This window comes from Hypanus sabinus, chromosome 28 (assembly GCF_030144855.1).
Source record: "Hypanus sabinus isolate sHypSab1 chromosome 28, sHypSab1.hap1, whole genome shotgun sequence".
NCBI lineage: Eukaryota > Metazoa > Chordata > Chondrichthyes > Myliobatiformes > Dasyatidae > Hypanus > Hypanus sabinus.
The window spans coordinates 35,494,804-35,522,144 of record NC_082733.1 but is presented as its reverse complement, the minus strand read 5'-3'; the positions used below and the strand labels follow the sequence as shown (position 1 = coordinate 35,522,144).

General features: G+C 40.8%; 1 protein-coding gene across 2 annotated transcripts in view; it reads left to right on the top strand.

The window, feature by feature from the left end:
• Nucleotides 1-24,686, top strand: part of st8sia2 (ST8 alpha-N-acetyl-neuraminide alpha-2,8-sialyltransferase 2) — a 68,268-nt gene extending 43,582 nt beyond the window's left edge. The window contains exons 5-6 of one of the 2 annotated variants that reach the window (XM_059952928.1): nt 10,423-10,716; nt 23,347-24,686. In XM_059952928.1, coding sequence (XP_059808911.1) covers nt 10,423-10,716; nt 23,347-23,638 — 586 coding nt within the window. In that variant the 3' untranslated portion in view covers nt 23,639-24,686. The remainder of the gene's footprint in view (nt 1-10,422; nt 10,717-23,346) is intronic. The other variant, XM_059952929.1, reaches the window with a different exon arrangement.
• Nucleotides 24,687-27,341: the final 2,655 nt, after the last annotated feature.

Genomic DNA, 27,341 nt, shown 5'->3' with positions numbered 1-27,341 from the left:
AGTGACCCAAGTTCAATTCCTGCTGTAAGAAGTTTGTACATTCTCCCCATGACCACATGTGTTTCTTCCAGGTGCTCCGGTTTCCTCCCACAGTCCAAAGACGTACCAGTTGGTAGGTTAATTGGTCATTGTTAATTGTCCCATGATTAGGCTGGGGTTAAATCAGGGGTTGCTGGGCAATGCAGCTCAAAGGGCTGGAAGGGTCTATTCTGCACTGCTTCTCAATAAGTAAATAAATATGATAGTAATAAACCAATGTGCCAATTTTCACAATAAGAACACAAAGGGTATGACAAGAATGATACCAGTACTGAAAAATTATTCCAACCACCAGAAAAAGGCTGAAAAATGATAGAGGATTTGATAGATTAGATATATAGAAGGGTAATTTAATAATTCCAACAGAGAATCCAGAGAAAACTATCTTGCCCCAGAGGGGTAAAAATATGGCACTTGCTGTAGCTCTTTTTCTATTTCTTGTTACAGTCATTGTGTGATCAAGACAGTATATTTGTTTCAACTATTTCCTTTAATTGATGTATTTAAAGAAAGTTTGGTATAAAAGGAATGAAGGGATATGTAGGTAGAGATACACAAGCCACTAACTCATAACAGCAGAAGCCTATGATCAATCCTGACTTAGAGTGCTCACTGTGTGGAGTTTGCATGTCCCCCTGTGACCACATGGGTTTCCTCCAGGTGCTCTAGCTTCCTCCTATATCTCAAAGATGTCCACATTGGTTTAAAATAAAAGAATAGATTAGCTTTATTTGTCACAAGTACAATGATATATACGTTATTGGCATCAACGACCCAGCACGGTCCGAGGATATGCGGGGGGCAGACTGCAAGTGCCACAATGCTCCGGGTGCCAACATAGCACATGTGCAGCTTACTAACCCTTACTAAGCTATACTTTGTTAGAACGTAGGAGGAAACCGGAGCATCCAGAGGAGACCCATGCAGTCACGGAGAGAACGTACAAACTCCTTACAGACAGCGATGGAATTCAGAGTCAGAATATAAAGTTCAATATCACTGACGTATGTCATGAAATTTGTTGCTTTGCAGCAGCTGTACAATGTAATACATAAAAACGCAATGAATTACAATAAGAACTATATATTGAAAATTAAACGCAATAAGTAGTGGGAAAAGAGAGCTAAGTAAAAATAAGCTGGTGTTCATGGGTTGATTCATTGTCTGTTCAGAAATCTGATGGCAGCGAGGAAGAGGATTTTCCTAAATTGTTGAGTGTGTGTCTTCAGGCTCCTGTACCTCCTCCCTGATAGTAGCAATAGAAGAGGACATGTTCTGGGTGATGAAGGTCCCTAATAATGGATACTGCCTTTATTGAGGCATCACCTTTTGAAGGCGTCTGGGGAGGCTAGTACCCATGATGGAACTGGCTGAGTTTACGAACTTCTGCAGCTTTTTCTGCTCCTGTGCAGTGGCCCCTCCATATCAGACAGTGATGAAATCAAATAGAGTGTTCTCCATGGTACATCTGTAGAAATTTGCTGGAGTCTTTGGTGACAGAATGAATCTCTTCAAGCTCCCAATGAAATATAGTTGCTGACATACCTTTTTTGTAATTGCAACAATATGCAGGGCCTAGGATAGACCTTCAGAGGCATTGACTCCCAGAAACTGGAAACTGCTCACCCTCTCCACTGCTGAACTCCGTCCGGCCTTCTGATTGCTGGCACTGTAAAGCGATACATTAACCGCTAAGTTAAACTACCCCTGTGAGTAGGTGGGTGGTAGTACTTAAGACAGCTGATAAGGATGTGAGAATTTAGTAAAATGGCATTAATGTAAATGAGTAGTTAATGGTCAATGTGAATGTGGTGGGCTGAAATACTTGTTTCTTTACAGTGTGACTCCATTGTTCTACGTTGAAAGAGATTAGTTGATAAAAGGTAGAAGCTAGAATGTAATATAAACCCTTGCCTAAACTAAATGGGCTGAATGGCCTGTTTCCCTGCTCTAAAGATTATGTGACACTTCTAAACTTGCAGACTGCAGCCCAGTGGTCTACATGCAAACATCAACAACTGCCGTGTCTCCTGCGGGCTCTTCTTCACTCACCCTGACTGCCTGGCATTTTACAGTTGTACTTAATGCTCCTCTAATCATTTAGAAATTCCTGAACTGTCAGGCACGTTTCATCTCATTTCCACTCTTGGACTTAACAGCTGGATTCTCTTGAGAACGTTGGATTAAGTCCCAACATGCAGTTCAATTGGATTAACTGGTTCCTGCTGCCTCTCAGTCTGGAATGAAATTGATGCATCTGTGTACCTTCAAACTCTCAATAGACTCTTCTGTACTCGTTTTCATGTATACATTAGAGCAGAGCTTCTTGTCTATAGAGAATCCCGCTAAAATTTTCTTCTAATAATACTCTCCTCTTCAAGCTTCTTTCTTGCATGTTCATTCCATTTGTAATCTATTAAATGTAATAATTACCTCAATATGAAAGCCTTCTGAAAACTTAATCTTCCTTGATTCTAACCCCACTCCGTTCTGCTAAGAGGCTATTGTGTGAGTGGACAATCCCGAAGGCTTCTTACCTGAAGTATCAACCAATGTATTTCTAAACTGAAGCTGTAAAAGAGCAAAGACTCAGAATAAAAGGATGTCCCTTTAGAACAGTGATGAGGAGATTTCTTTAGCCAGAGGGTGGTGAATGTGTGGAATTCATTTACCCAGATGGCTGTGGATTCAGATTCAGATTCAGTTTATTGTCATTTAGAAACCACAAATGTTTATAAATTGGAACTTGCATATTTAATGGAAATAGTTCACTCTTGTTAAAATTCAATTTATAATCAGAAAAATTACTAGATTGAGCAAACAAAGACGAAATAGCAGGAATAGATCTTTCAGGGTCAGATATATATAATAACAAATCATCAGCATATAATGATACTTTATATGTCCTCTCCCCACGGGTAATACCCAGAATATTAGGTGATTCATGAATATCTATAGCCAAAGGTTCTAAAGCGATGTCAAATAGTAAAGGACTTAAAGGGCAACCTTGCCTTGTACCACGAAATAGCTGAAAAAAAGGGGATCTTTGATTATTGGTAAAAACCGAAACTAAAGATTTAGGGTATATTAATTTAATCCATGATATAAATTTTGAACTAAAATTAAATTGTTGCATTGTAATAAATAAATATGGCCATTCAACTTTATCAAATGCTTTTTCAGCATCTAAAGAAATAACACATTCTGGTATTTTAGATGAAGAAGTATAAATAATATTAATTAATTTTCAAATGTTAAAAGATGAATAGCGATTTTTAATAAATCCAGTCTGATCTTCAGAAATAATTCAAGGTAATATATTTTCTAATCTAATAGCCAAAATTTTACTGAAAATCTTAAAATCCGTATTTAACAAGGATATAGGCCGATAGGATGCACATTCAGTAGGGTCTTTATCTTTTTTAAGAATTAAAGAAATAGAAGCTTCATAAAAAGATTGTGGTAATTTACCTATACTTAATGCATCTTTAAAAATTTTACAAAGCCAAGGAGAAAGTATAGAAGAAAAAGATTTAAAAAATTCTACGGGAAAACCATCTGGACCAGAAGCTTTACCAGAATTCATTGAAAAAATAGCCTTTTCTATTTCAGACTCCGTAATCGGTGTATCTAAAATTATGTTATCCTCAACAGTTACTTTTGGAATATTCAATTTCCTTAAAAATTCATTTATTATAGAAAAGTCCTTAGTGAATTCTGATTGATATAAGGAGTTATAAAAATCTTGAAAGGCTTTATTTATCTCTTTGTGATCGATTGTCAGAGTACCATCTTGTTTACGAATCCTAGTAATCTGTCGTTTATCCGAAACAATTTTCAATTGGTTAGCCAGTAATTTACCAGACTTATCTCCATAAATATAGAATTGGGTTTTTGATTTAATTAACTGACTTTCAATCGAAGAGGATAATAATGAACTATGTTCCATTTGAAGTTCCACTCTTTCTTTATAAAGTTCTTTGCTAGGGGTCATTGAATAAATCTTATCAATTGCTTTGATTTTATCAACTAATGTTAATATTTTAGAATTAGTTCATTTCCTAACTCCAGCAGAGTATGAAATAATCTGTCCACGAATATATGCTTTAAAAGTATCCCACATATAAAATTGTTACAGATTATTTTACTTACTTAGGTATTAAAATTACTAAAAAAAACATAAAGATTTATTTAAGATTAACTTTTTACCTTTAATTGATCAAATTAAGCAACTTGCTGTTAGGTGGTCTCCACTATCTTTGTCATTGGTTGGTAGAGTTAATGCTATTAAGATGATGATACTACCTAAATTCTTATATTTATTTCAAGCATTACCAATTTTTATTCCTAAAGCTTTGTTTGATACTATTGACTCCAAAATATCTTCTTACTTGTGGCAGAACAAAAATCCTAGATTGGGCAAAAAATATTTACAGAAGCCTAAGAAGGAGGGTGGCTTGGCTTTACCAAACTTAAGATTTTACTATTGGGCAGTTAATATACGGTATTTAATATTCTGGACACAAGAATTGACTGTAGCTACTTGCCCACAATGGGTAAATTTGGAATGTAAATCTGTGCAAGATTTTTCACTGATTTCAATCTTAGGATCTTCACTTCCTTTTTCTTTATTCAAATTGAATAAACAGATAACTAACCCTATAGTCAGATATACATTACAAACTTGGTTTCAATTTCGTAAATTTTTTGGGTTGAATAAATTTATTTTATCATGTCCTATAATATCTAATTATTTTTTTCGGCCTTCATCTTTGGATCAAGCTTTGCTTTTATGGAAAACAAAAGGTATAACATGTTTTCGTGATCTGTTTCTGGATGATAACATCGTGTTCTTTGAACAGCTATCTAATAAATATAATTTACCTAAAACCCATTTTTTTAGATATTTGCAAGTTAGAAATTTTTTGTATAATGAGTTACAGTCTTTTTCGAAAGAATGTCCATTGGACATTACAGAAAGAATTTTAGCCCTTAATCCTTATCAAAAGGGTTTAGTAGCCATCATTTATAAGATGATCATGAATTTACAGTCAGATGTATCAGAAAAAATTAAGAAGGAATGGCAAGAAGAGTTGCATTGTCCTATATCTGCTGAGCAATGGGATAAAATTTTATTGTTGGTAAATTCGTCCTCTGTGCTAAACATGCCCTAATACAATTTAAGGTTGTACATAGAGCTCATATGTCTAAGGATAAACTGGCTCAATTTTATTCTCATCTTAATTCAACCTGCGATAGATGTCATTCTGATGTTGCTTCATTGACTCATATGTTCTGGTCTTGTCCTTGTTTACAAAATTATTGGAAAGATATTTTCAGTATTATTTCAAGAGTTTTAAATATTAATTTCCAACTGCATCCTCTTACTGCAATTTTCGGTTTACCAATGACGGATAATAACCGTTTATCCGCTTCATCTCAACGAATGATTGCATTTGTTACATTAATGGCTAGAAGGTCTATTTTATTGAATTGGAAAGAAATTAATCCTCCAACTGTATTTCAGTGGTTTTCTCAAACTATTTCTTGTTTGAGTTTAGAAAAAATTAGAAGTGTGGTTTTTGATCCTTCAGTTAAATTTGAAGAAACTTGGAGACCATTTATTCAACATTTTCATATGAGTTGAATTGCCTTTTCCTAAACCTTACTTATATTATCCTTAATTATTTGGATGGAGGTTCGGAGTTATTGGCACTACTGTATATGTACTTAATATTGTTCAATGGCCCATGTTGGTTAGTGGTTTTTTTTGTTTTTTTTTCTCTCACTTTTTTTTTGGGGTCTTTTTTTTTCTTTTTCTTTTTACTTCTATGTTCATTAATGTTCTGAGTTTGAGAGGTTATATATTTTTATTATTATATATCTGAATGTCTATTTAAACTATTAATTATGTACTCTCAAACACTTTGTATTCATGTTTCATTTATGTTTGTTTAAAACTAATAAAAAGATTTAAAAAGAAAGAAAGAAAGAAACCACAAATGCAATGCAGTTAAAAAATGAGACAACATTCCTCCAGAATGATATCACAAAAGCACATGACAAAACATACTACATCAGAAAATCCACATAATGTTTGGCAATCCCCAAATCCAGAGTCTGGAGAGGCCGCTGCATATTAATATCGCGCTACCATCTTAGCGCATTCCCCGGAAAGGAGCTCCAATTCCACCAGCCAAAACAAGACCAAAAACTAAAGCTACAAGACCGGCACAAAACCACATAGTTACAACATATAGTTACAACAGTGCTAACAATAGCATAATTGATAAAACACAGACCATGGGCACAGTAAAAATAGTCCAAAGATGTTAAAAGACCATAAGTTCAAAAGAAACCACCACACAGTTCCCACAAGTCCTCAGGGTCCTTGATAGACTCATCATCCCACACCGGCGGAGCAAGGGAATACCCCCGCTATGGACTTCCAGGGCGCTGCCCGACTCAGCCTCGCAGACGTGGCACACAATGAAAGCTCCATCGAACCAGCCTCTCAGATATAGCACACACTGAAAGTGACCTGATCTCAGCGGACTCCGAGTCCGTTGAACCTCCAAGCCTCCGATCATCCCTTCCGGCACAGCTTCTCCGAGCACCATCCTCTGCCAAGCGTATTAAGACACACCCGCATTGAGGCATTGGGTACATTTAAAGCAGAGGTTGATATGAGCTTGATTCGTGAGGGTGTCAGAGGTCATGGGAAGAGTGCTGTAGAATGGGGTTCAGAGGGAAAATATATTAGTCATGATTGAATGGTGGAGCAGACTCAATGGACTGAATGGCCCAATTCTGCAACATCCAATAGTCTAATTGCGTGTTCACTCTTTTCCTCCATCTTCTTCAAGACTTTTCTTTCCTTTTCCACTCTGTCTTTTTATTTTCTTTCTTCCTTTCTCTCACTTTGTTAGTACCTACCCTAATGCGAGGTTGCACAGAGTGGTGGAACGAGCTTGGTGAGAGGCCACTTTCAGAACATAATAACTTGCAGTTGAGAGACGCACTTTGAAGTTCTTCTGTGCATTGGGTTTTCCCTTGACTTGTGTCATGCAAGCTTTGCTTCCAAGGCTGCTGGAAATTAATTGCTTCATATAATTTTATTGAACCTTATTCGGAAGTTGAACTTCCTCATTTACATTATGCCTGTAGAAAACATTAAAATATACACTCAGTGGCCACTTTACTAGGTATAGTTATACACCTGCTCATTAATGCAAATACCTATTCAATATTTTGTACAGCTGTGACTATTGTGTTTGATATTGGGGGAGAGTGCGGAGAGCACACAAGCACAGCAGTATGCAGGCCATTCAACTGAACTTTATTGATAACCTCCCTTGTACAATATGTGAACTCCTCCCACGTGGGTGCAGCTGCGTGGCATAGGGATAACCCATTAATGACCATAACGCTTCCTCTTCTTGAAACAAAAAGAAAAACTATGCATGTGCTTCTTGTCTATGGATCTACATTGAAAATATATTCACTGAAATTGAGTGATTCAGTTCACTTTACCCATGGCACACAACGTGCACTCCTTACATAAACATAAAAAAGAATTGCAAAAGTATAACTGTCTTTCACTTTATTTTTAATAGTCTCTTTGTTTTCCTCCTTTTATTCACCAATTCCTTTTTTTGTAGGAACAGTCTCATTTTGTGAAATGTTAGAACTCTTAAGAAAAAACTGAATCTAATGGAGATCAGGGTAGACTACCTGAGCACTGTGGCAAAGTGAGAGGATTACTCTGCTCTTGCCCCAAACTATTAGACACGATGTGAACTCCTCCCATGTGAGAACAGCTCACATGTGAGTGGCATAGTATTAACCCGTTAACTACCGCACCAATAACATGAAGTCCGACTCTTATTCTCAAGTACAACCTTCAGATACTATACCCTGTTCCTAGACCCTCAGTATTGGTTGCCCAAGTCCATCAATGTCTTGCCCCTCCATCTCATAAGAAACTGGAAAACAAACAATTAATTACAGAAAATAATGAAAATATTCAGCTGGTCAGGAGACATTTGTGGAGTAATAAAACGGAGTAGATGTTTCAGATCGAAAACTTTTTGAATGCTGACTGAAAGGTTCAAGGCTCTCCTTTGGACAACATCTTATCCCCATCTACAGTAATTTTATTTATAAAGAGATGGTGAAATCAAAATTCAATATTTCCAATTGTTACGTAGCCCGTAACTGAGTGTCTAACCAGCAGAGAAAGAAGAATCCGTTGGACTCTGATGGTACCAAACTAAAGGTGTTTATTAATAAAAATAAGCAAAACCATATCAATAATGCAAATATACATATAAAACAAGTTAGCAGTAATAAACCTAAAAGTGTAGGAATAATAATAATCAATAATAAACAAGCTCTATCAATGTCTAGAGGTAAATAAATTGTCATAGAAAAGTATAAAGTTCAGTTCAGTTCATGAGTGCTGATGTAGATATGGTTGTTGTATTGTAATCGTTGGAGAGAGAGAGAGAGAGAGAGAGCGACAGGTAATAGCTACAGCAGCCAAACCTTCCTTTGCTTTCTTAATCCGTCTTATCTTTGTGGTCATTCAGTTATGACCCCTCTGGTCTTCAGCCAGACCGTTCTTCTGTGGTGGACTCGTCACTCTGGCATGAGTGGACACACACAAGTCCCCACCGGCCCTGCTTTAACACTGATTGCCTTACTGACCGACCTCCTGGTTTGGTCTTCGAAGCCCTCACCTTTCTTGTGGGTTCCAACACTCAGTCAGTGTCCACTGGCGTTTCTGAAGGGTGTCTCTCCAGACCTGTCTTTTTATCCCTACTTACGGAGTCTCAGCTATCAATCAATTTTGAATGACTGTGTCAATCAAATAAGGCCACTCCTTCAGTCCACTGAGGAATGTTATTGAACAAACTATTGTCCTTGCAGCGAAACAGTAAATAATTCAAAAAGGTGTCATAATACAGTTAATCAGCAATTTCCCCCTCTCTCTTATCTGTTGCAGATGTTCTTGCCTGTTTTTCGTCTCTTTCTCATGGTCAGCATAACAACAGTAATAGTTTGTGGTTCTCGGGGGGGGGGGGGCGATGGTTAACTCTTTATCCCATTGTCCATCAGGTCTGTTCATCACTCATAACACAATGTAATATTTTTTAGTCTGGGTATGCTCCTTTTCTGGAAAGCATCCTCTCTTTCTCCCCTATCTCTATTGCTGGGCTTCGGCCCTCTCTTCCCTCCCATTCCTGATGAAGGGTCTCAGTCCGAAACGGTGGCTACTCTTTTCTCATGGATGCTGCCTAACCTGCTGAGTTCTTCCAGCATTGTGTACGTATTCTCTCTTTCTCCTTCGATGCTGTCAGTGGATGGTGCTGGAGTTTGTGGTTTTGGGCAATGTTTAATCAATGTAATTTGTAGATTGGACTCTGTAATTCATGTTATGATGAGTTTCTGGTTTTTGGTTGCTGTCACATGGTTGGCTAAGATATTTGCATTAACGAGCACGTGTATGTAATAATGTGGCCATTGAGTGTGTACTTTTGCATGATTGCTGAGCAGTTTGATGATTGCCCTGTATAAGAAAGTTATGGTTTTATATGTAGACCCTTTCAACTGAATATGAAACTGGAAGGTAAATAAGCTCTTTTAGAACAATAATGGAATTCTGGTAGGATTCAGGAGCTGACCTTTAATAAGGAAACTTGTATCTTTAGTTATGTAAATAACAGGATTTTCAAAAGGCTGAAGAGAGGAAAAAGTTAAAGACACAAATGACACTGAAGTGCTTTCATTAAGTCCAACAAGAGTGGGCGAATGACAGGTTAATTGTTAGTGTTATTGTTTCAGGATGTCTGACCATTCCTGAAAACTTCTAGCATCTTCCTTAAATAGTCTATGTGACAGTAAATAGCCACTGAAGCAAAGAAGTGAGCTGATAATATCTGAACAAGAGCACAGCACTCCCACTGTGGTTCATTAGAGCTTGACCCTGAATTATATGTTTGTGGTCTGAAGTTCGGGTTGAACGTTCAGCTTCTGTGTTCAGGGACACGGACTCTGTTGGATATCAAGGAATTGACCGGTCAAGCATAAACACGAGAGATTCTGCAAATGCTGGAAACCTTGAGCGACGCACACAAAAGGCTGGAGGAATTCTGCAAGTCAGGCAACATCTGTGAAGGAGAATAGGCAATAAGCATTTTGGTATTAGATCCTTCATCGGGTTTATTCGTCTCCATAAACACTGCCTGATTTGCTGAGTTCCTCCAGCATTTTTGTGTTTGTTAATCAATCAGTGTCCTTTTTCCGCTTTCAATATTAAGATCCAGCACAGTGCCCACTTGGAATGACAAATGATTAATTTGCAAATTAATTTGTTTTAAGGTGTAATCTTGCCCCAGTTGAAGAGTATGCGCAGGACGTCGGACTGAAGACTGATTTGGTGACTATGAATCCTTCTGTGGTTCAGCGTGCATTTGAGGATCTGAAGAATGAGACGTGGAAGGAGAAACTACTGCACCGGTTAAAGATGCTGGACGGCGCCATTCTCTGGATTCCAGCGTTTATGGCCAAAGGGGGAGAAGAGCGTGTAGAGTGGGTGAACAACCTCATCATAGAGCACAAAATCCACGTTCAGACAGCCTATCCATCACTAAGGCTTCTACATGCAGTACGGGGGTAAGTACCAACCTCACACCAGAACCCACATGCTACTTGGCCAAAAGCCTCCAAAATACACACAACACTCACAAAATACCGGAGGAACTCAATGAGTCAGTCAGCATCTATGGAAGGACGCGGATAGTCAACATTGCTGGCCGAAACCCTTCGCCAGTCCAAGTGAAGGTTCTCAGCCCAAAATGTCAAACAACCCCAGTTAAGAGTCTTGGCCTGACATGTTGACCAGTTCATTTCCCTCCATAGATGTGCCTGATCTGTTGAGTTCCTCCAGCATTTTGTGTGTGTTGCTCATGAGTTCCAGCATCGGTAGTCTCTTATGCGTCTCCAAACAGCACAGTTGATTTCACACTCTACATAGAATTATGAGAGGGGGAGATGGGGTAGATAACCAGAATCTGTTTCCCATGGTAGAGGTGTCTATAATGGGAGTGTAGTCCTAAGGAGATAAGGGAGCTTTATGGGGGATCTGAGGAGTAACATGGGAGGCATGGTTAGCGTAATGCTATTATAGCCCAATGACCCAGATTCAATTCCACTGCAGTCTGTATGTTCTCCCCATGACTGTGTGGGTTTCGTCCAGGTGCTCTGGTTTCCTCACACATTCTTAAGACAATATGGATTAGTAGGTTGACTGGTCACAGGGGTGTAATTGGGTGGCCCGTTACTGTGTTGTATCTCTAAAGAAAAAAGCCTTATCACACCAATACTAGTTAGTATCTGGAATGGTCTGTCAGAGCAGGTGGTGGAGGCAGGAACAGGAAAAGGAGCATCAGGACAGGTACGTGAGTGAGCAGGGCACAGAGGAATGTTAAATTATTGCAGCTAAGAGGGATAATTACACTGGACAACACATTTTTTGGAGGTATGGCTTCCTCAAAATTTTGTATTGTTTATGATTGACCATTTAAAGCTGAACGCAAATATCATTTGAGACGATGTGTATCAAGTAGGAATTTGGGGAAACTAGCAATTAACTTTTATTGAATACAATGCATTTAATTGCATAATGATGCTGATGCTTTTCATTTGTATTCAGTGTTTGAGGCTTCTCGTTTAAGTGTCTGACAGTAATCAGACAGCATTCATGGATTCCGGTTGTTCTGATACTGTTTCTCCATGAGCACAATGTCCTGGTGAAACCTTTCACCGTGCTCGTCACTGGCAGCACCAAGATTTGCAGGGAAGAAGTCTGAATGGGAATGCAGAAAATTAATCTTTAGTGACATGTTGCACTTCATGGTTTTTTTAAATGCTTGAAGCATGTTGTCAACCAGCTGCACGTAGTCTGATGCTCTGTAGCTGCCAACAAAATTTTCAACAACATTCTTGAATGCCTTCCATGTGATTTTCTCCAGTCCTGCTAGAAGTTCTTCAATTTGCAAGTCATTGATGACCTGTCTGTTTTGTGAACCAAAAATATGCCATCCTTAAACTTGGTATCAGTTATTCTAAGTTGAATTGTGAATTAAAATAACAAACACAGGCAATTTCAAAAGATGTTGCATGATAGAGAAACTCCATGGAGATTTTCATTATAAACAGTCCAAAATCCATAAGATTTGCCCAAAAATGTTTAGGAAGCAAAATCTTTGTTGTCCGGTGTTATTAAGATGGTCACAACATGGACGCAGTATACCACAGGATCTATTTCAGTGCTTTACAGTTCAATGATCGGTAAAGTCATTGCCCGACTGGCATCTCCTGAGGAAGGCTGGCCTCAGTCCTGTCACAGGCTCAATATTCTGTTTGAGGCAATAAATGAGAACCTCACACTGGTTGCGACCTCAAAAGAGATTGTGGTTATAATGAGGGCATCCAGATCAACACCGGTGGAGATTCATTGTGGCCAAAATGATTCATTTGTCTCTTCATGGAGAATGTTCCAGCCAGCAATGCCGTTTGATTTACAAACATGTCTCAGATTCAGATTCATTTACTTATCACATGCACGTCGAAGCATACGGTGAAATGTGCGTCGTTTGCGTTAAAAACCAACACAGCCTAAGGGTGTGCTGACGGCACCCTGCAAGCGTTGCCACACATTCTGGCACCAATGTAGCTTGTCTAGTTGGAAGCTGATGTCAGGAATCATCGGGGAAAGCCCAGTTCGATTTTTGCTCTATTAATATGAATGAGCCAACAATTGTGCAGCATGTGCTTCTGCTCATCCAATTGCCAGGTGTACGTCTTCATACATAAGGTGCAGTTGCTCAATAATTAGCAGTAGAAACCCAATGGATTCTCCCCAGACTAATGCAGGGTGTTTGAGGTTAATTTGCTGCCTCACTGACTAAACACAGTATAACGGCAACACACTTTTTATGGTTTGAACCGCAGCAGAAAGTCCCATGTTGCCTCACGAGCACTTCATCAAATATCAAGCCACCTGAGAAGATTACTAGAGCAGGTAAAAAAATTATTGGCCAAAGTAGTGGATTTTAAGGGTAAGAGGAAAATTAGGAGGCTATGACCTTGGCGTCTGAGATCAGAGTCACTGGAGATAGAATGATTAAATCTAGGGCTGTTTGGAGGGACTTTAGGGACAGATCACAGAACGGACTCTCTGGGCCACAATGTTATGTTGAAGTAATTAATCGAGTAATTAGATGTCTAATTTAATTAATCCGTCCTGCCTACACCATGTCTATATTCCCTCCATTCCCTGTCGAATCATGTAGTGTCGAAGAGCCTCTTAAACACCTCTTTCTATTGGCCTCCACCACCACTCCTGAAACAACTCTCTGTGTAAACAAAAAACTTGTCCAGCACATCTTCTTTCAACTTCTCCATTTCCAACGTAAATGCACGCCCTTTAGTATGGGACATTTCAAAGATACCAATTCTCTACTCTATCTATGCCTCACATTATCATATAAACCTCTATCAGCTCTCTCCTCAGCCTCTGCCACTCCAGCGAAAACAACCCAAATTTGTCCAAGCTCTCCTTATATTACATAAACTAATCTAGGCAACCCCCTGGTAAATTCTTGTGTGCCCACTCCAAAGCCTTCATAGCCTTCCTGTAACAGGGGGGCAAGAATTGAATGTAATGCTTCAGATGTGGCCTTTTAGGAGTATTATAAAGCTACAACATAACTTCCAGACTCTTGAACTCAATGCCTCAACTAGCGAAGGCAAGCTGGCCATTCACCTTCTCTATCATCATATCAACCTCTGCAATCACTTTCAGGAATCAATGGAGTTGACCCAAGATCTCTTTGTGCATCATCTTGCCATCAATAGAGGAGCAAAAGAGTAAAAGGGAGGTAAGAGTTGATATTGGACCACTGGAAAATGATGCTGGTGAAGTAGTAACGGGGCACAAAGAAATGGCAGACGAATTTAGTAAGTACTTTGCTTCAGTCTTCATTGTGAAAGACACCAGCTGTCTGTCAGAGGTCCATGATTGTCATTGATATTACAAAGGAAAAAGTGCTAGGCAAACTGAAAGGTCTTAAAGTGGATAAGTCAACTGGGCCAGATGGACTACCAGGATGCAGTGGTCATGATCTTTCAAAAATCACTTGATTCTGGCATGGTCCCGGAGGACTAGAAAATTACAAATGTCACTTCACTCTTTCAGAAGGGAGGAAGACAAATAAGAGGAAATTATAGGCCAATTAGCCTAAACTCAGTGGTTGGGAAAGTGTTGGAGTCCATTATTAAGGACAAGGTTTTTGGGTACTTGGAGACTAATGATAAAATAAGTAAAAGTCAGCACGGTTTCTGTAAAGGAAAATCTTGCCTGAAAAATCTGTTAGAGCTCTTTAAGGAAGTAACAAGCAGAGTGGACAAAGGAGAGGCAGTGTGTGTCACTAACTTAGATTTTCAGAAGGCGTTTGATAAGGTGCTTAGCAAGATAAAATCCAATGGTGTTACAGGAAATATACTGGCATGGATAGAGGAATGGCTGACAGGCAGGAGGCAGCGAGTGAGAATAAAGGGGGCCTCGTCTGGTTGTCAGTGACAAATGGTGTTCCTCCGGGGTCAGTATTAGGACCGCTACTTTTTACATTGTTTGTCAATGATTTAGATGGTGGAATTGATGGCTTTGAGGCAAAGTTTGCGGACGATATGAAGACAGGTGGAGGGTTAGGTAGTGCTGAGGAAGCAATGCAATTGCAGTGGGAGTTAGACAAATTGGAAGAATGGGCAAAAAAATGACAACTGTTGGGAAATATATGATAATGCATTTTGGTCAAAGGAACAAAGGTGCAGACTATTTTCTAAATGGGGGGAAAATTCAGTCATCAGAGATGCAAAGGGACTGAGGAGTCCTCGTGTAAATACTCCGAGAAGGTTAATTCACAGGTTGAGTCTGTGGTAAAGAAGGCAAATGCAATGTTGGCCTTTATTTCAAGGGGGATAGAATATAAAAACAAGGAGATAATGCTGAACCTTTATAAGACACTACTCAAGCCACATGGAGTATTGTCAACAATTTTCAGCCCCATTATCTCAGAAAGGATGTATTGTCATTGGAGAAAGTCCAGAGGAAGTTTATGAGGATGATTCCAGGATTGAAGGGGTTAACTTGAGGAGCATTTGGCAGCTTTGGGCTTGTATTCACCGTGAATTTAGAAGATCTCATTGAAAGCCACTGAATGTTGAAAAGACTAGGTAAGGTAGGTGTGGAGAGGATGTTTCCTCTGGTGGGGGTATCCAGAGGCACAGCCTCAAAACTGAGGGGTGACCTTTTAGAAGAATGATGAATCTGTGGAATGCTTGGCCACCGACTGTGGTGGAGGCCAAGTCCGTGGGTATATTCAAAGCGAAAGTTGATAGACTCCTGATTGGTCGGGGCATCAAGGGATATGGTGAGTGGACAGGTGTATGGGGTTGAATGGGATCAGGGATCATCCATGATCAGATGGCAGAGCCGACTTGATGGGCTGGTTGGCCTAACTCTGCTCCTATGCCTTGTGGTCTTGTGGTCTAACAAACACAAAAATGCCAGTGGAACTCAGCCGCTATGGAGAAGAAGGAACGGTCGATGATTCAGACCGAAATCCTTCATCAGGACTGGAAAGGAAGGCGGAAGAAGCCAGAATAAGAAGGTGGGCGGAGAAGAAGGAGTTCCTCCAGCATCATCTGTTTGTTCTTCTGTGTACTCCTTCCCCTGCCCCCACCTTCTTATTCCAGCTTCTTCCTCTTTTCTTTCCAGTCCTGAAGAAAGATCTCGGCTCGAAACGTCGACTGTTCATTCCTCGCCATAGATACTGCCTAACAGGCAGAGTTTATTTCAGTTATTCGTTTATTTGGTGTTACGACGCAGCGTAGGCCCTTCTGGCCCTTCGAGTCATGCTGTTCTGTCCAAATCCACTATCCTGATTAACCCTTACCTAATCACGGGGCAATTCACAATGACCTATTAACCTCCCTGGTACATCTTTGGACTGTGGGAGGATACCAGAGCACTAGGGAATAACCCACACATTCTACAGGGACGATTACAGAGACTCCTTACAGAACGGCGCTGAAAATGAACTCTGAACACCCTGAGCTGTAATAGGATCGTGCTAACCACTACATTACATTCTGAGTTAGTTCCTCTACAGAATGCTTTGTGATTATGATTTGCAATTGATCTGGTGGAGGACTGTAGAGATTAAGGAGGTAGCGACATTGGGATCCAATGTATTCGGTGTGTTTGGGTAGATGAGATTCTGGGAGAAGATAGGATATGGGCAAAACAATTTTGGATGAGGTCACACTTATGGAGAGTGTTTGACAAGGGACTGGGTATTTGCCATCAATAGGTAACAGAGACATTGATGAAGATTTGAAGATCACTAGTGAACTCAAGTGCAGGGATCACAGAGACCTTGGCAATTCAAACAAAACTGAAGATTTATTACAAAAATTAACAAGAAAAACTAACAAGTGCTCAGGCAAACTATACAGGATCTCAATGAACAGAAATCTCTGACGATACACAGATGAACTTGGTCTAAGTTTCACCTGACAAGGAACCACAACGATCTAACGGAGGGAAATTGGCAAGACCCCTTGAAATGCACCCTGGAGCACATAGGAATTCCGGACATTGACAATACCATACTAATTAAATGATCCCAAATTGAATAAAAGTGATTAAAAACAACGAGAGTTTAACAATCCCTATGATCACAAATGAGAGGCCTGCAAAATCATGTGGAAAACCAGGGCTAGTGCAAAGACAAACAATTAAACATAAAAAGTAAACAATCTAAGGACAACAGATACTCACAAGGTGACACTGAGAAAATACAGTCCAAGTACTAACAGACAAAAAAAAAAGAACCTTTGTCTTTAAAAACGAGCCCTGTTTGTGACAGAATGTTTCAATAGTGCAACTGCTTGGTGAGATCACTCAAGTGGGAACAAGTCATGTTGGTCAGAAATATAACATAAAATGGGCAGACAGGGTAACTGCGTTGAATTTGACACATTCTCCATGTGATCACATGGGCTTCCCCCTGGGTGCTCTACATTCTATAGACATGCTAGTTTGTAGGTTTATTGACCACTGTGGATTACCACTCATTGGTGGATGACAGGATAATCAGGGTGAAGTGGGTGGGCATGTGTGTGATGTAGGTGGGGCAAATGGGACTGATAGACTTGCTTAGAAAGCTGACCCAGATTCCTCGGGCTGAATGGCCTCCAAAGCTATAGAAGGGAAGACACAGTATAAACACAAGCGTACTGTGCTTTCAATGTCTGCAGCGCTTTTGGAGGCCCTTTCACACTAACCCAGCCAGTTGAGTATCACAGCACACAGAACATGTGTAAGGGGTTTCTCTTGACAAATTTCAGTGCTAATAGTTGAGTATCTTCTCTAAGCATCCACACACCAAGAGTGATTGAACATTTGGCTGGGAAGATCAGAAGAAGGTGTTGCAATACTGAATCACCTTAGCCCTTTTCTTAAATTGGTAGATTACTTACAGCATACAGTGAGCAAATGATTTAAAGCCCTGATACCTATCCAGCTTTAGATAAACACTTCGACGCATAATTAGACTTGGCAAAGATGCCTGGAACTGTCATGACAAGATGCTCGGAGGCAAAGCAAAAAAATTATTCCTTAGCCAATTAGGAAAATAAAAATTAAGTAGTTGTTGGCTAATATTCACTAATTTAAAACATTCCTCAAGGAAATAAAAATGTTGAGCTCTTGCATGAGATTATGAACAATTTTAATTACAATTTTAAATTTGTTCTGACTGTGTGGCTGAAACAGAACTCTAGGAAAGGAATGACTGACACAAATTTCTCAGTAATATAATAGAACTCCTGTTATCAATTGTTTCCTATGGTGGGGGAGTCTGAGACCTGAGGACACAGCCTCAGAATAAAGGGACATCCTTTTAGGATTTCCTTAGCCAGAGAGTGGTGAATCTGTGGATTTCACTGCCACAGTCAGCTGTCGGGGCCAAGTCATTGGGTATATTTAAGGCAGAGGTTGATAGGTTCTTGATTAGTCAGGGCATGAGGGGTAGGGGAGAAGGCAGCAGATTGGGGCTGAGGGGAAAAATGGATCATGATAAAATGGTGGAGAAGACTTGAAGGGCTAACTGGCCTAATTCTGCTTCTATATCTTATGGTCTTTTGGTTTTAGTCAATTTATCATATCACTTCATCACCAGTATGATTATGAATTCAAGCTCGCTTCTTTTAATCTGTCCACTGTGCTAGCAAGCACCCTGGTGGATTTTACTATAAAGCTACCATATAAATGCAGTCAATAGAGTCATACAGCACGAAAGCAGGCCTACAGGCCTAACCTATCCATGCCATCCAAGATGCCTAACTGAGCAAATCCCATTTGCCTGCATCTGGCGCATATCTCTAAACCTTAACAGGTCGGGCAGCATCCGTGGAAATGAACAGTCAACATTTCGGGCCGAGACCCTTCGTCAGGACTGAAGAGGGAGGGGGCAGGTGCCCTATAAAGAAGGTGGGTGGAGGGCGGGAAGGAGAAGGCTGGTCGGTGCCAGGTTAAAAACCAATCAGAGGAAAGATCAAGGGGTGGGGGAGGGGAAGCTGGGAGGGGATAGGCAGGAAAGGTGAAGAAGGAATGTAAGGTGAAAGCACTGTGTCGTTGACCACAGCATCTGCAGTGTACTTTCTGTTCTTTCTAAACCTTTCCTTTTCATATACCTGTCCAAAGGTCATCATTGTACCTGTCTTTACCACTTCCTTCAGCAGTTCATTCCAGGAACCACTCAGTCCTGCTGTGAAGAAAGGACCATGGGTCAACTTCATTTGCCCTATACATTTATGTGTATGCTGTGGTGTGTTGGCACTACCTGCAACAAAAAAAAACTCAGCAATTATAAAGAATTATATAAAATTAAATTTAGAAATATGGATATGAAGGATTATTGCTGAATTCACAGGATCAAGGATCACAAACACAAGAAAATCTGCAGGTGCTGTAAATCCAAAACAACACACACAAAGTGCTGGAGGGTCTCAGCAGGTCAGGCAGCATCTATAGAAACGAATAAACAGTCGACATTTCAGAGGCAGATCCTTCTGCAGGACTCAAATCAAGGTTCAACTGTATTCCCCAAAGGAGTGAATATGGTTATACACCAATTACACAATTATACACCGATTACATTTATTTGGAATTTGCTGTGGCATTGGCATGATGTGGAACGAAAAATACAACATTCAACGATTACAAAGAACAAATTCAGAAGTACAGATATGGAATAAAATGTGAATGGATGTGTAAATGCCAGCATGTATTTACAGTGTGAGCAGCATTATAAAAAGAAGCTTAAAGCATTTCCAGTGCAATGCTATGACTGGGGTAATAGATAGAGAGGGGGTTTGGGGGGGGAGGCTAACTAGAACGTTTGATCAGATTAACTGCCTGGGTGACAAAACTTTTAAGATGTCATGAGGTTTTATTTTAATAGCCTGATTGCGCTTTTCAACAGAAAGCATTTGGAAAAGGCAGTTTGCAGGGTTGGTAATGTTTGCAATGTCCCTACTAAATCTTTCCTTCCTCAATTTAAACCTACGCCTTCTAGTTTTGGACTCCCCTACCCTGGGGAAAAGACTGTGGCAATTCACCCCATCCATGCCCTTACAATATTATTAACCATTAGAAGATCACTACTCTGCTATTACACTCCAGGGAATAATTTCCAAGCCTATCCAGCCTCGAGTTATAGCTTAAACCCTCCAGTCCTGCTAACATCCCTGTGAATTATTGTTGTTCCTTTCCAGTTTAATGACATCCTTACTGATGTGAAAACCCTAGACAACTAGACCACAAAACAAGCTTAGAACACAGTCCTGTCAATACACACACACAAAGCTGACTCTCACAGATTCCCTGGACTTTTCCTCTTCCCACCTTGTTACTTGTAAAAAATGCCAACCCCCTCCTTCAATTCCTTCATCTCCACCGCATCTGCTTTCAGGATGAGGCTTTTCATTCCAGAATTAAAGAGATGTCCTCCTTCTTCAAAGAAAGGGGCTTCACTTCCTCCACCATCAATGCTGCCTTCAACTGCATCTCTTCCATTTCACGCACGCTTGTCCTCACCCCCATCCTCCTGCCACCTCACGCTGGTTAGGGTTCCTCTTGTCCTCACCTACCACCCCACCAGCCTCTGCATCCAGCACATAATTCTCCGTAACTTCTGCCATCTCCAACAGGATCCCACCGCTAAGTTCACCTTTCCGTCCTTGCCACTTCATGCTTTCCGCAGGGATCGCTCCCTACATGACTCCCTTGTCCATTCATCCCTTCTCCACTGTTCTCCCTCCTGGTGCTTACCCTTGCAAGTGGAACAAATGCTACACCTCCTCCCTTACTACCATTCACAGCCCCAAACAGTCCTTCCAGGTGAGGCTACTCTTCACCTGTGAGTCTGTTGGGGTCATCCACTGTATCCGGTGCTCCTGGTGTGGCCTCCTGTATATTGGTAAGACCCAACATAGATTGGGAGACTGCTTCGCCGAGCACCTATGCTCCATCCACCAGAAAAAGAGGAATTTCCCAGAGGCCACCCATTTTAATTCCACTTCATATTCCCACTTCAACATATCAGTCCATGGCCTCCTCTACAGTCACAACGGGGTCACACACAGCTTGAAGGAGCAGCACCTTATGTTCCAGCTAGTCAGCCTCCAACCTAATGACATGAACATCGATTTCTCAAACTTCTGGTAGTGCCCCCTCCCTTTCACCATTCCCCATTCCCATTTCCCTCTCTCATCTTATCTCCTTGCCTGCCCATCACCTCCTTCTGTTCCTCCCCCTTTTCTTTCTTCCATGGTCTTCTGTCCTCTCCTGTCGAATTCCCCCTTCTCCAGCCCTGTACCTCTTTCACCAATCAACTTCCCAGCTCTTCACTTCACCCCTCCCCCTCCCAATTCCACCTATCACCTTGTGTTTCTTCCTCCCCTCTCCCCACCTTCTTACTGTGACTCCTCATCTCTTTTCCTCCAGTCCTGATGAAGGGTGTTGGCCCAAGATGTCGTCTGTACTCTTTACCATAGATGCTGCCTGATTTGCTGAGTTCCTCCAATGTGTTGTTCGGGTTTCCAGCATCTGCAGATTTTCTCTTGTTTCTGATTGGAATCCAGTCCTATTTGCCAAAGTTTAAACCACACCCCTCTAGAACTTCTCTGTATTTTCTCTGACAATTTGTTCCATATTCGTTCCACCCTCTGTGTGAAGAAGCTCTCCATTACGTTCCTATTGAGTTTCTCCCTCTCTCCTTAAACCTGTCACGAAGTGCGCTGGCAATATTGGAACTCACATGTGGAAGAAAGACAGACTCCAAAGTAAAGACCACAACACAAGCTTACTCATAATAATTCCAAAGAGCATCAGAGGCTTGGCCCAGCTACATCGTGAGAAGTACCTCCTCAAAACTAGAACCCCGCAATTAGCACTCTTCAGGTGTCCACTGAAATAGTACAAGCAACGTGGAATCCCTGAGCCTATCAAAATAAACTTACCAAACTTAAGCAACCAGTACTAAGACATAAACACAAGAAAATCTGCAGGTGCTGGAAATCCAGAGCTCACAAAACCCACAAAATCCTCAAGGAACTCGGCAAGTTAGGCAACATTGCTAGAAATTCATAGATAGTTGCATTTCAGGCCAATACCCTGGAAAGGAAAGGGTAAGATGCCGGGGTTAAAGGGTGGAGGAGGGGAAAGAAGCTAGGTGGAAGGTAATAGGTGAAGTGGTTTAGTTTCATTTGGTATAATGATTTGTGCAGATTTTGTGGGCTGAAGGGTCTGTTCCTCTATGTTCACACTTGTCAGGATGGGACCTACTACCTTCTTGATGATGGAATTTGTATTTTAATTCTAATTTCTATCAGAATTTGTATTTACGATTTCAGCATACATTGTAGGAAAGCGTATGGTCGTGCACATTGGTAGAAGGAATGAAGGTGCACACTATTTTCTAAAGGGGGAGAAAATTCAGAAATAGGAGCTTCAAGGGGTCTTGGTGACCTAGTGCAGTCCCTCCAAAAGATTAACTTGTAGGGTCAGTCAGTAGTAAGGAAGGCAAATGCAATGTTAGCACTAATTTCGAGAGGACTGGCATAGGCTGTAATGCTGAAGCTTTACAAGGCGTTGGTCAGACTGCACTTGGAGTATAGGGAGTAGTTTTGGGCCCCTTATCTAAGAAAGGATGTGCTGGCATTGGAGAGGGTGCAGAGGAGGCTTATGAGAATGACCTTGGAAATATACATCAGTTCGTCTCTGTGTGAGAGGTGAACAGACATCATAGTACGATAGACTCCGCTTTATTATTTTGTACATTATTATTGCACATCAGTACACTATTTCATATTATTACTATTTTTACTTTATTATTATTCTGTATATATTATGTAGTTAAGCACACCGCTAAGTGTGTTTTTAAATATTCCTGCTGTAATGAAAGTATTTCCCACTCGGGGTCAATAATGTATTATTATTATTATTATGAAAGGATTAATATATGAGGAGCATTTGATGACTGTATTTGCTGGAGTTTGAAAAAATGAGGGGGATCTCATTGAAACCTACCAATAATTGAAAGGCCCAAACAGAGTGGATGTTAAGAGGATATTTCCAGCAGTGGGAGAGTCTAGGACCAGCGGGCACAGCCTCAGAATCGAAAGGTGTCTCCTTAGAACAGAGATGAGGAGTAATTTCTTTAGCCAAAGGCTGGTGAGTCTGTAGCATTAATTGCCACATTTGGCTGTGCAGGCCAGGTTATTGAGTATACTTAAAGTGGAGATTCTTGATTAGTGAGGATACCAAAGGTTTTTTTTTAATAAACTGTATATATAAAGGAGGCATAATATTAAGGTGTTTAAAAGGAAGAATGGGGGGGGTATCAGAAGTAATTTTTTTATACATAGAGTGGTGAGTGCATGGAACACCTGCCAGGTTGGTGGCAGAGGCAGGTCCATTAAGGCCACTTAAGAACTTCTTAGCTGGACACATAGATGATAGAAAAATGGAGGGCTGTGTGGGAAGAAGAGGTTGGATAGATCTTCGAGAGGTTATAAGATTGACACAACATTGTTGGCTGAAGTGACAGTACTATGCTATATATATATTCAAATACATTTGTATTTTAAAGTATCTGATTTCCTTCTCCCTAGGTACTGGCTGACTAACAAGGTCCTGATTAAACGCCCCACTACTGGACTCTTGATGTACACACTTGCCACTCGATTCTGCGATGAAATCCACCTTTATGGTTTTTGGCCTTTTTTTAAGGACCAAAAGGGAAATACAGTGAAGTATCACTACTACGACAGTCTGACCTATGAGTATAACTCACGGGCTACTCCGCACACAATGCCACTGGAGTTCAAGACACTGAAAAGCATGCACCTGCAGGGTGCATTGAAGCTAAACGTTGGAGCGTGCAAGTTGGCAACACAGGGTTAGAAGGGAGTCTAGGGAAGAGGGAGACTCTCCACCACTAACACTGTGGGATGAATGGGAAGATGGATGAATCCAGGTTATCCTCACGTCGAGGGAATTGGCCACTGAGAGGACAGACTCATGTGGACGAGGCGTCGGTGCTCTGAATGCATGAGCATTCGAAACGGGAGTCAAACCTTTTGTATGAGGAGGGGAGCAGCAACACGGAGAGACCTCCACAGCGCGATTGGGCTTTTGCGAGATGCGGCACAGGCCCTCTCTGTCAGGAGAGATCTCGCTTCTTACGGAGCTGGGTCCCAGCATCAGAAACTTAAGCTCTTAAGTTTTGATCAAATTACGTTTTTCAGTTAAACTTGTGACAGATTTTGAATAAACACAGGAAACATTATTACTCACCCAAAATGATTTAAGAATTTGTAACAACAGAAAGGCACTTTAATTGGAATTTCTGCTGGAGAGATTGTCTGCCTGTTTCTCTAACTTCAGTGGTCACCTGAAGGTAATGTCACCAAACTAGAAGAGTGAACAGAGTAATAGAAAATCGGATTAACTGAGTGAGAATAATTCAAATGAGAGATCTAAAATCACGAGATTTAATCAAGCAGTTGGTGTGCAGTTTCAAGCTGTCATGGAATCTGTAATGGACTATCACCACAGTTTGCTAGTCTCTGTTGTAATTCAGGGGCCACAGTTCTGTACGGTACAACCCAGAGTCAACTTCTCCTCTATTATGTCTGCAATTTTGCTCATTAAAATTACAATTGTTATACAGAATCTAGAATTCCCCACAAAATGCTGCCTAAAACTTGGAATGCAGGGTCTTTGAATTCCCTGTAATATTGTATTGCAATTGAATACAATGCAGAATCAGTGATTCCCCAGAATTCTGATCTGTAATTCCCAAGGCTCTGTGATTTCCCCATAATGCAGGGTTTGCTTTTCCCCATTTATATAGTCTGTGATACACATCAATACAGAAGCAGTGATTCAAGCCAATTAAAGGTGTACACTTCACTATAATACTGCGTGCACAGTGCTCTGCAATAAGAGTCATTTTTCTCCCCTCTCAGTAATACGTCACTAACATTATGCACACAGGACTACTGCTTTCAAGAAGATGCAAGCTTCTGAGTGACAAAGTAGCTTAGCTGATAGAGGCGCTGCCTCAGGGTGCCAGAGACCCAGGTTCAATCATAAACTCTGATGCTTCTGTGTGGAGTCTGCATGTGGGTTTAATGCTCCAGTTTCATCCTCTCCCTCACAGGAAGTGTGGGTTGTTGAATAAATTGGCCACTGTAAATTGTACCCCTACTTCCTCAGATCTCCTCTAACCCTCTTACTCTTTATTGAAACCTATGCCTTCTGATTACAAACACTTCTGCAGTGGGGAAAGTTTCCTACTTTTCACCATATCTATCCCTGTATAATTTAGTATACCTCTATCAGAAATGCCTCTCTGCCTCCTCTGCTGCAAGGAAAACAAATTCACCCTACCCAGTTTGTCCTTGTAATGGAAATGTCCCATCCCAGGAAACATCCTGGTACATCTTCTCAACACTTTCTCCAGTGCCGTCACATTCCTATGGTGTGGTGACCAGACCTCCAAGAGGACCACAATCTTGTCCTGCTTTGGGGGCTTGCATGCATCAATATTGGCTGGAGTTGGGGCTTCATGCTTTGGCTCTTGGTACGGTCACCTATGCCGAAGGGTAGAGGCCAGACTAAGAGTGGTCCACCAGTCATCCAGATATGGGATTCAGCTCAGGGATAACAACTCTGACTGGTAAAACAAAATTGTTATAGGAACAGCAACGAAGAGTCCTTCTACATCTGAGTGCAACAGTATTCCTAAGTCTCCACCCATGACTGTTAGCAGTGAAAACCGAGACATGATGAAGGAAGCCTTGATGGAGATGGAGGACCTTCATTGCTGCCTTAAGTACCAGAAATGTAGCGGGCTGTAAGTAAGCAAAGGCAAGTGTAGAATCCTGGAGAGTTGATGGGATTGTAGGATCAATGGGTGGTTGATGATTGGCGCAAATTTAATGGGCTAAAGGGTTTGTTTCCATTTTGATTTTTTGCCTGACCCTATAATCTTTATTCCAATGTCGTAATTATCACAGCATCTTGAAATTATGGGTCATAGAAACGGGCCCTGTGACTCATTGCGTCCAAGCTGTCTGTTATGTCCAGCCCACACCTGCCATTATTTCTCACACCTCTAGGCCCTGCCAGTAAAACCATAAGATATAAGAGCAGAAGTAGACCATTTGGCACATTGAGTCTGCATGCCATTCCATCATAGCTGATTTATTTTCCCTCTCAACCCCATTCTCCTGCCTTCTCCCCATAACCTTTGATGTCTTTTCTGAACAAGAAACTATTAAGCTCTGTTTTTAAATACACCCAAAGACTTCGCCTCCACAGCTGTCCATTGCAGGATTCACCAACTCAGACTAAAAGGTAAGCCTCCTCACCTCTGTTCTAAAGGGACATTCTTCTATTCAATTACCTGTCTCAATGCTTTTTTAAATCTGTTATCATTCCATCTCTTCCTTTGGCAGCTCATTCCAGATACCAACTACTCAGTGTGTGCAAAAGGTTATCCCATATATTCCCTTTAAATCCCCTCCTCCTCACCTTAAATCTATGCCCTACAGTTTTAGACACATCTACCATGGGATACCAACTATCTACTCTATCTATACCTCATAATCTTATAAACCTTGACCATGTCGCCTCTCAGCCTCCTTCCGTTCAGGAGAAACTGAGCCAGTTCTCCTCATAATTCAAGCCTTCCAATCAAGGCAACTTCATGAATCTTTTCTGAACCCTGTCTACCTTAATCACTTCTTACCTGTAGCGTGAACTAAAGTGCATACAACACCCCAAGTGCAACCTAACCAATGTGTTGTACACCCATAACATGATGTCCCACGTCTAAGAAAGGATGTGCTGGTATTGGAAAGGGTCTAGAGGATGCTCACAAGAAAAATCCTGAGAATGAAATAGTTAACGTATGAGGAGCATTTTATGGGACCCAAAACAAGATTCTTTGGCCTCTCAGGGCCCATCTCAAGTTTGTCTACAGCCAGGTTTCGTAGTTCTGTCCCTGCAACGTTCTGCATGCACTGATTCCCTTTCAGTTTTGATGATTCATTTTCCATTATTTGCACAATTAAATGATTAATTATTAGGCACTTTATCTCCTTTCAGCACTTTGATAGGGAGATAATTCCATTTAGAATTCAATTTATTTTTATGATCTCTGAATGAAAATCTGCAGACGTGTTGAGCTGGCTGGATACAATGGAAGAAAGTGGAGAGGAAAGGTCAGCTTTATAGAAAGTTTTGACTATGAGAAAATGGGGAATATAAATTTTAATCTGTGGGAACAAAGCACTTATGTTAGTGGTCCTGAAAGTAGGCACACGCTCAACATAAACAGCATGTATAGTTATATTTACAGAGACACATACACACATGCATTCAAACACAAGCATACACAAACAAGAAGATACCCACAAGCATGCATGCGCATGGCACAACACACACAGACACAGACACATGATGCAGCCACATACACAAAAACGCAGACACCAACACAAACGCATTGGCACTGGCAGAACATGAACACAAAGACACGTGCCACCAAGAAAAGATACAGACACACATGTAAGCACACACACAGACATGCAGAGACAGA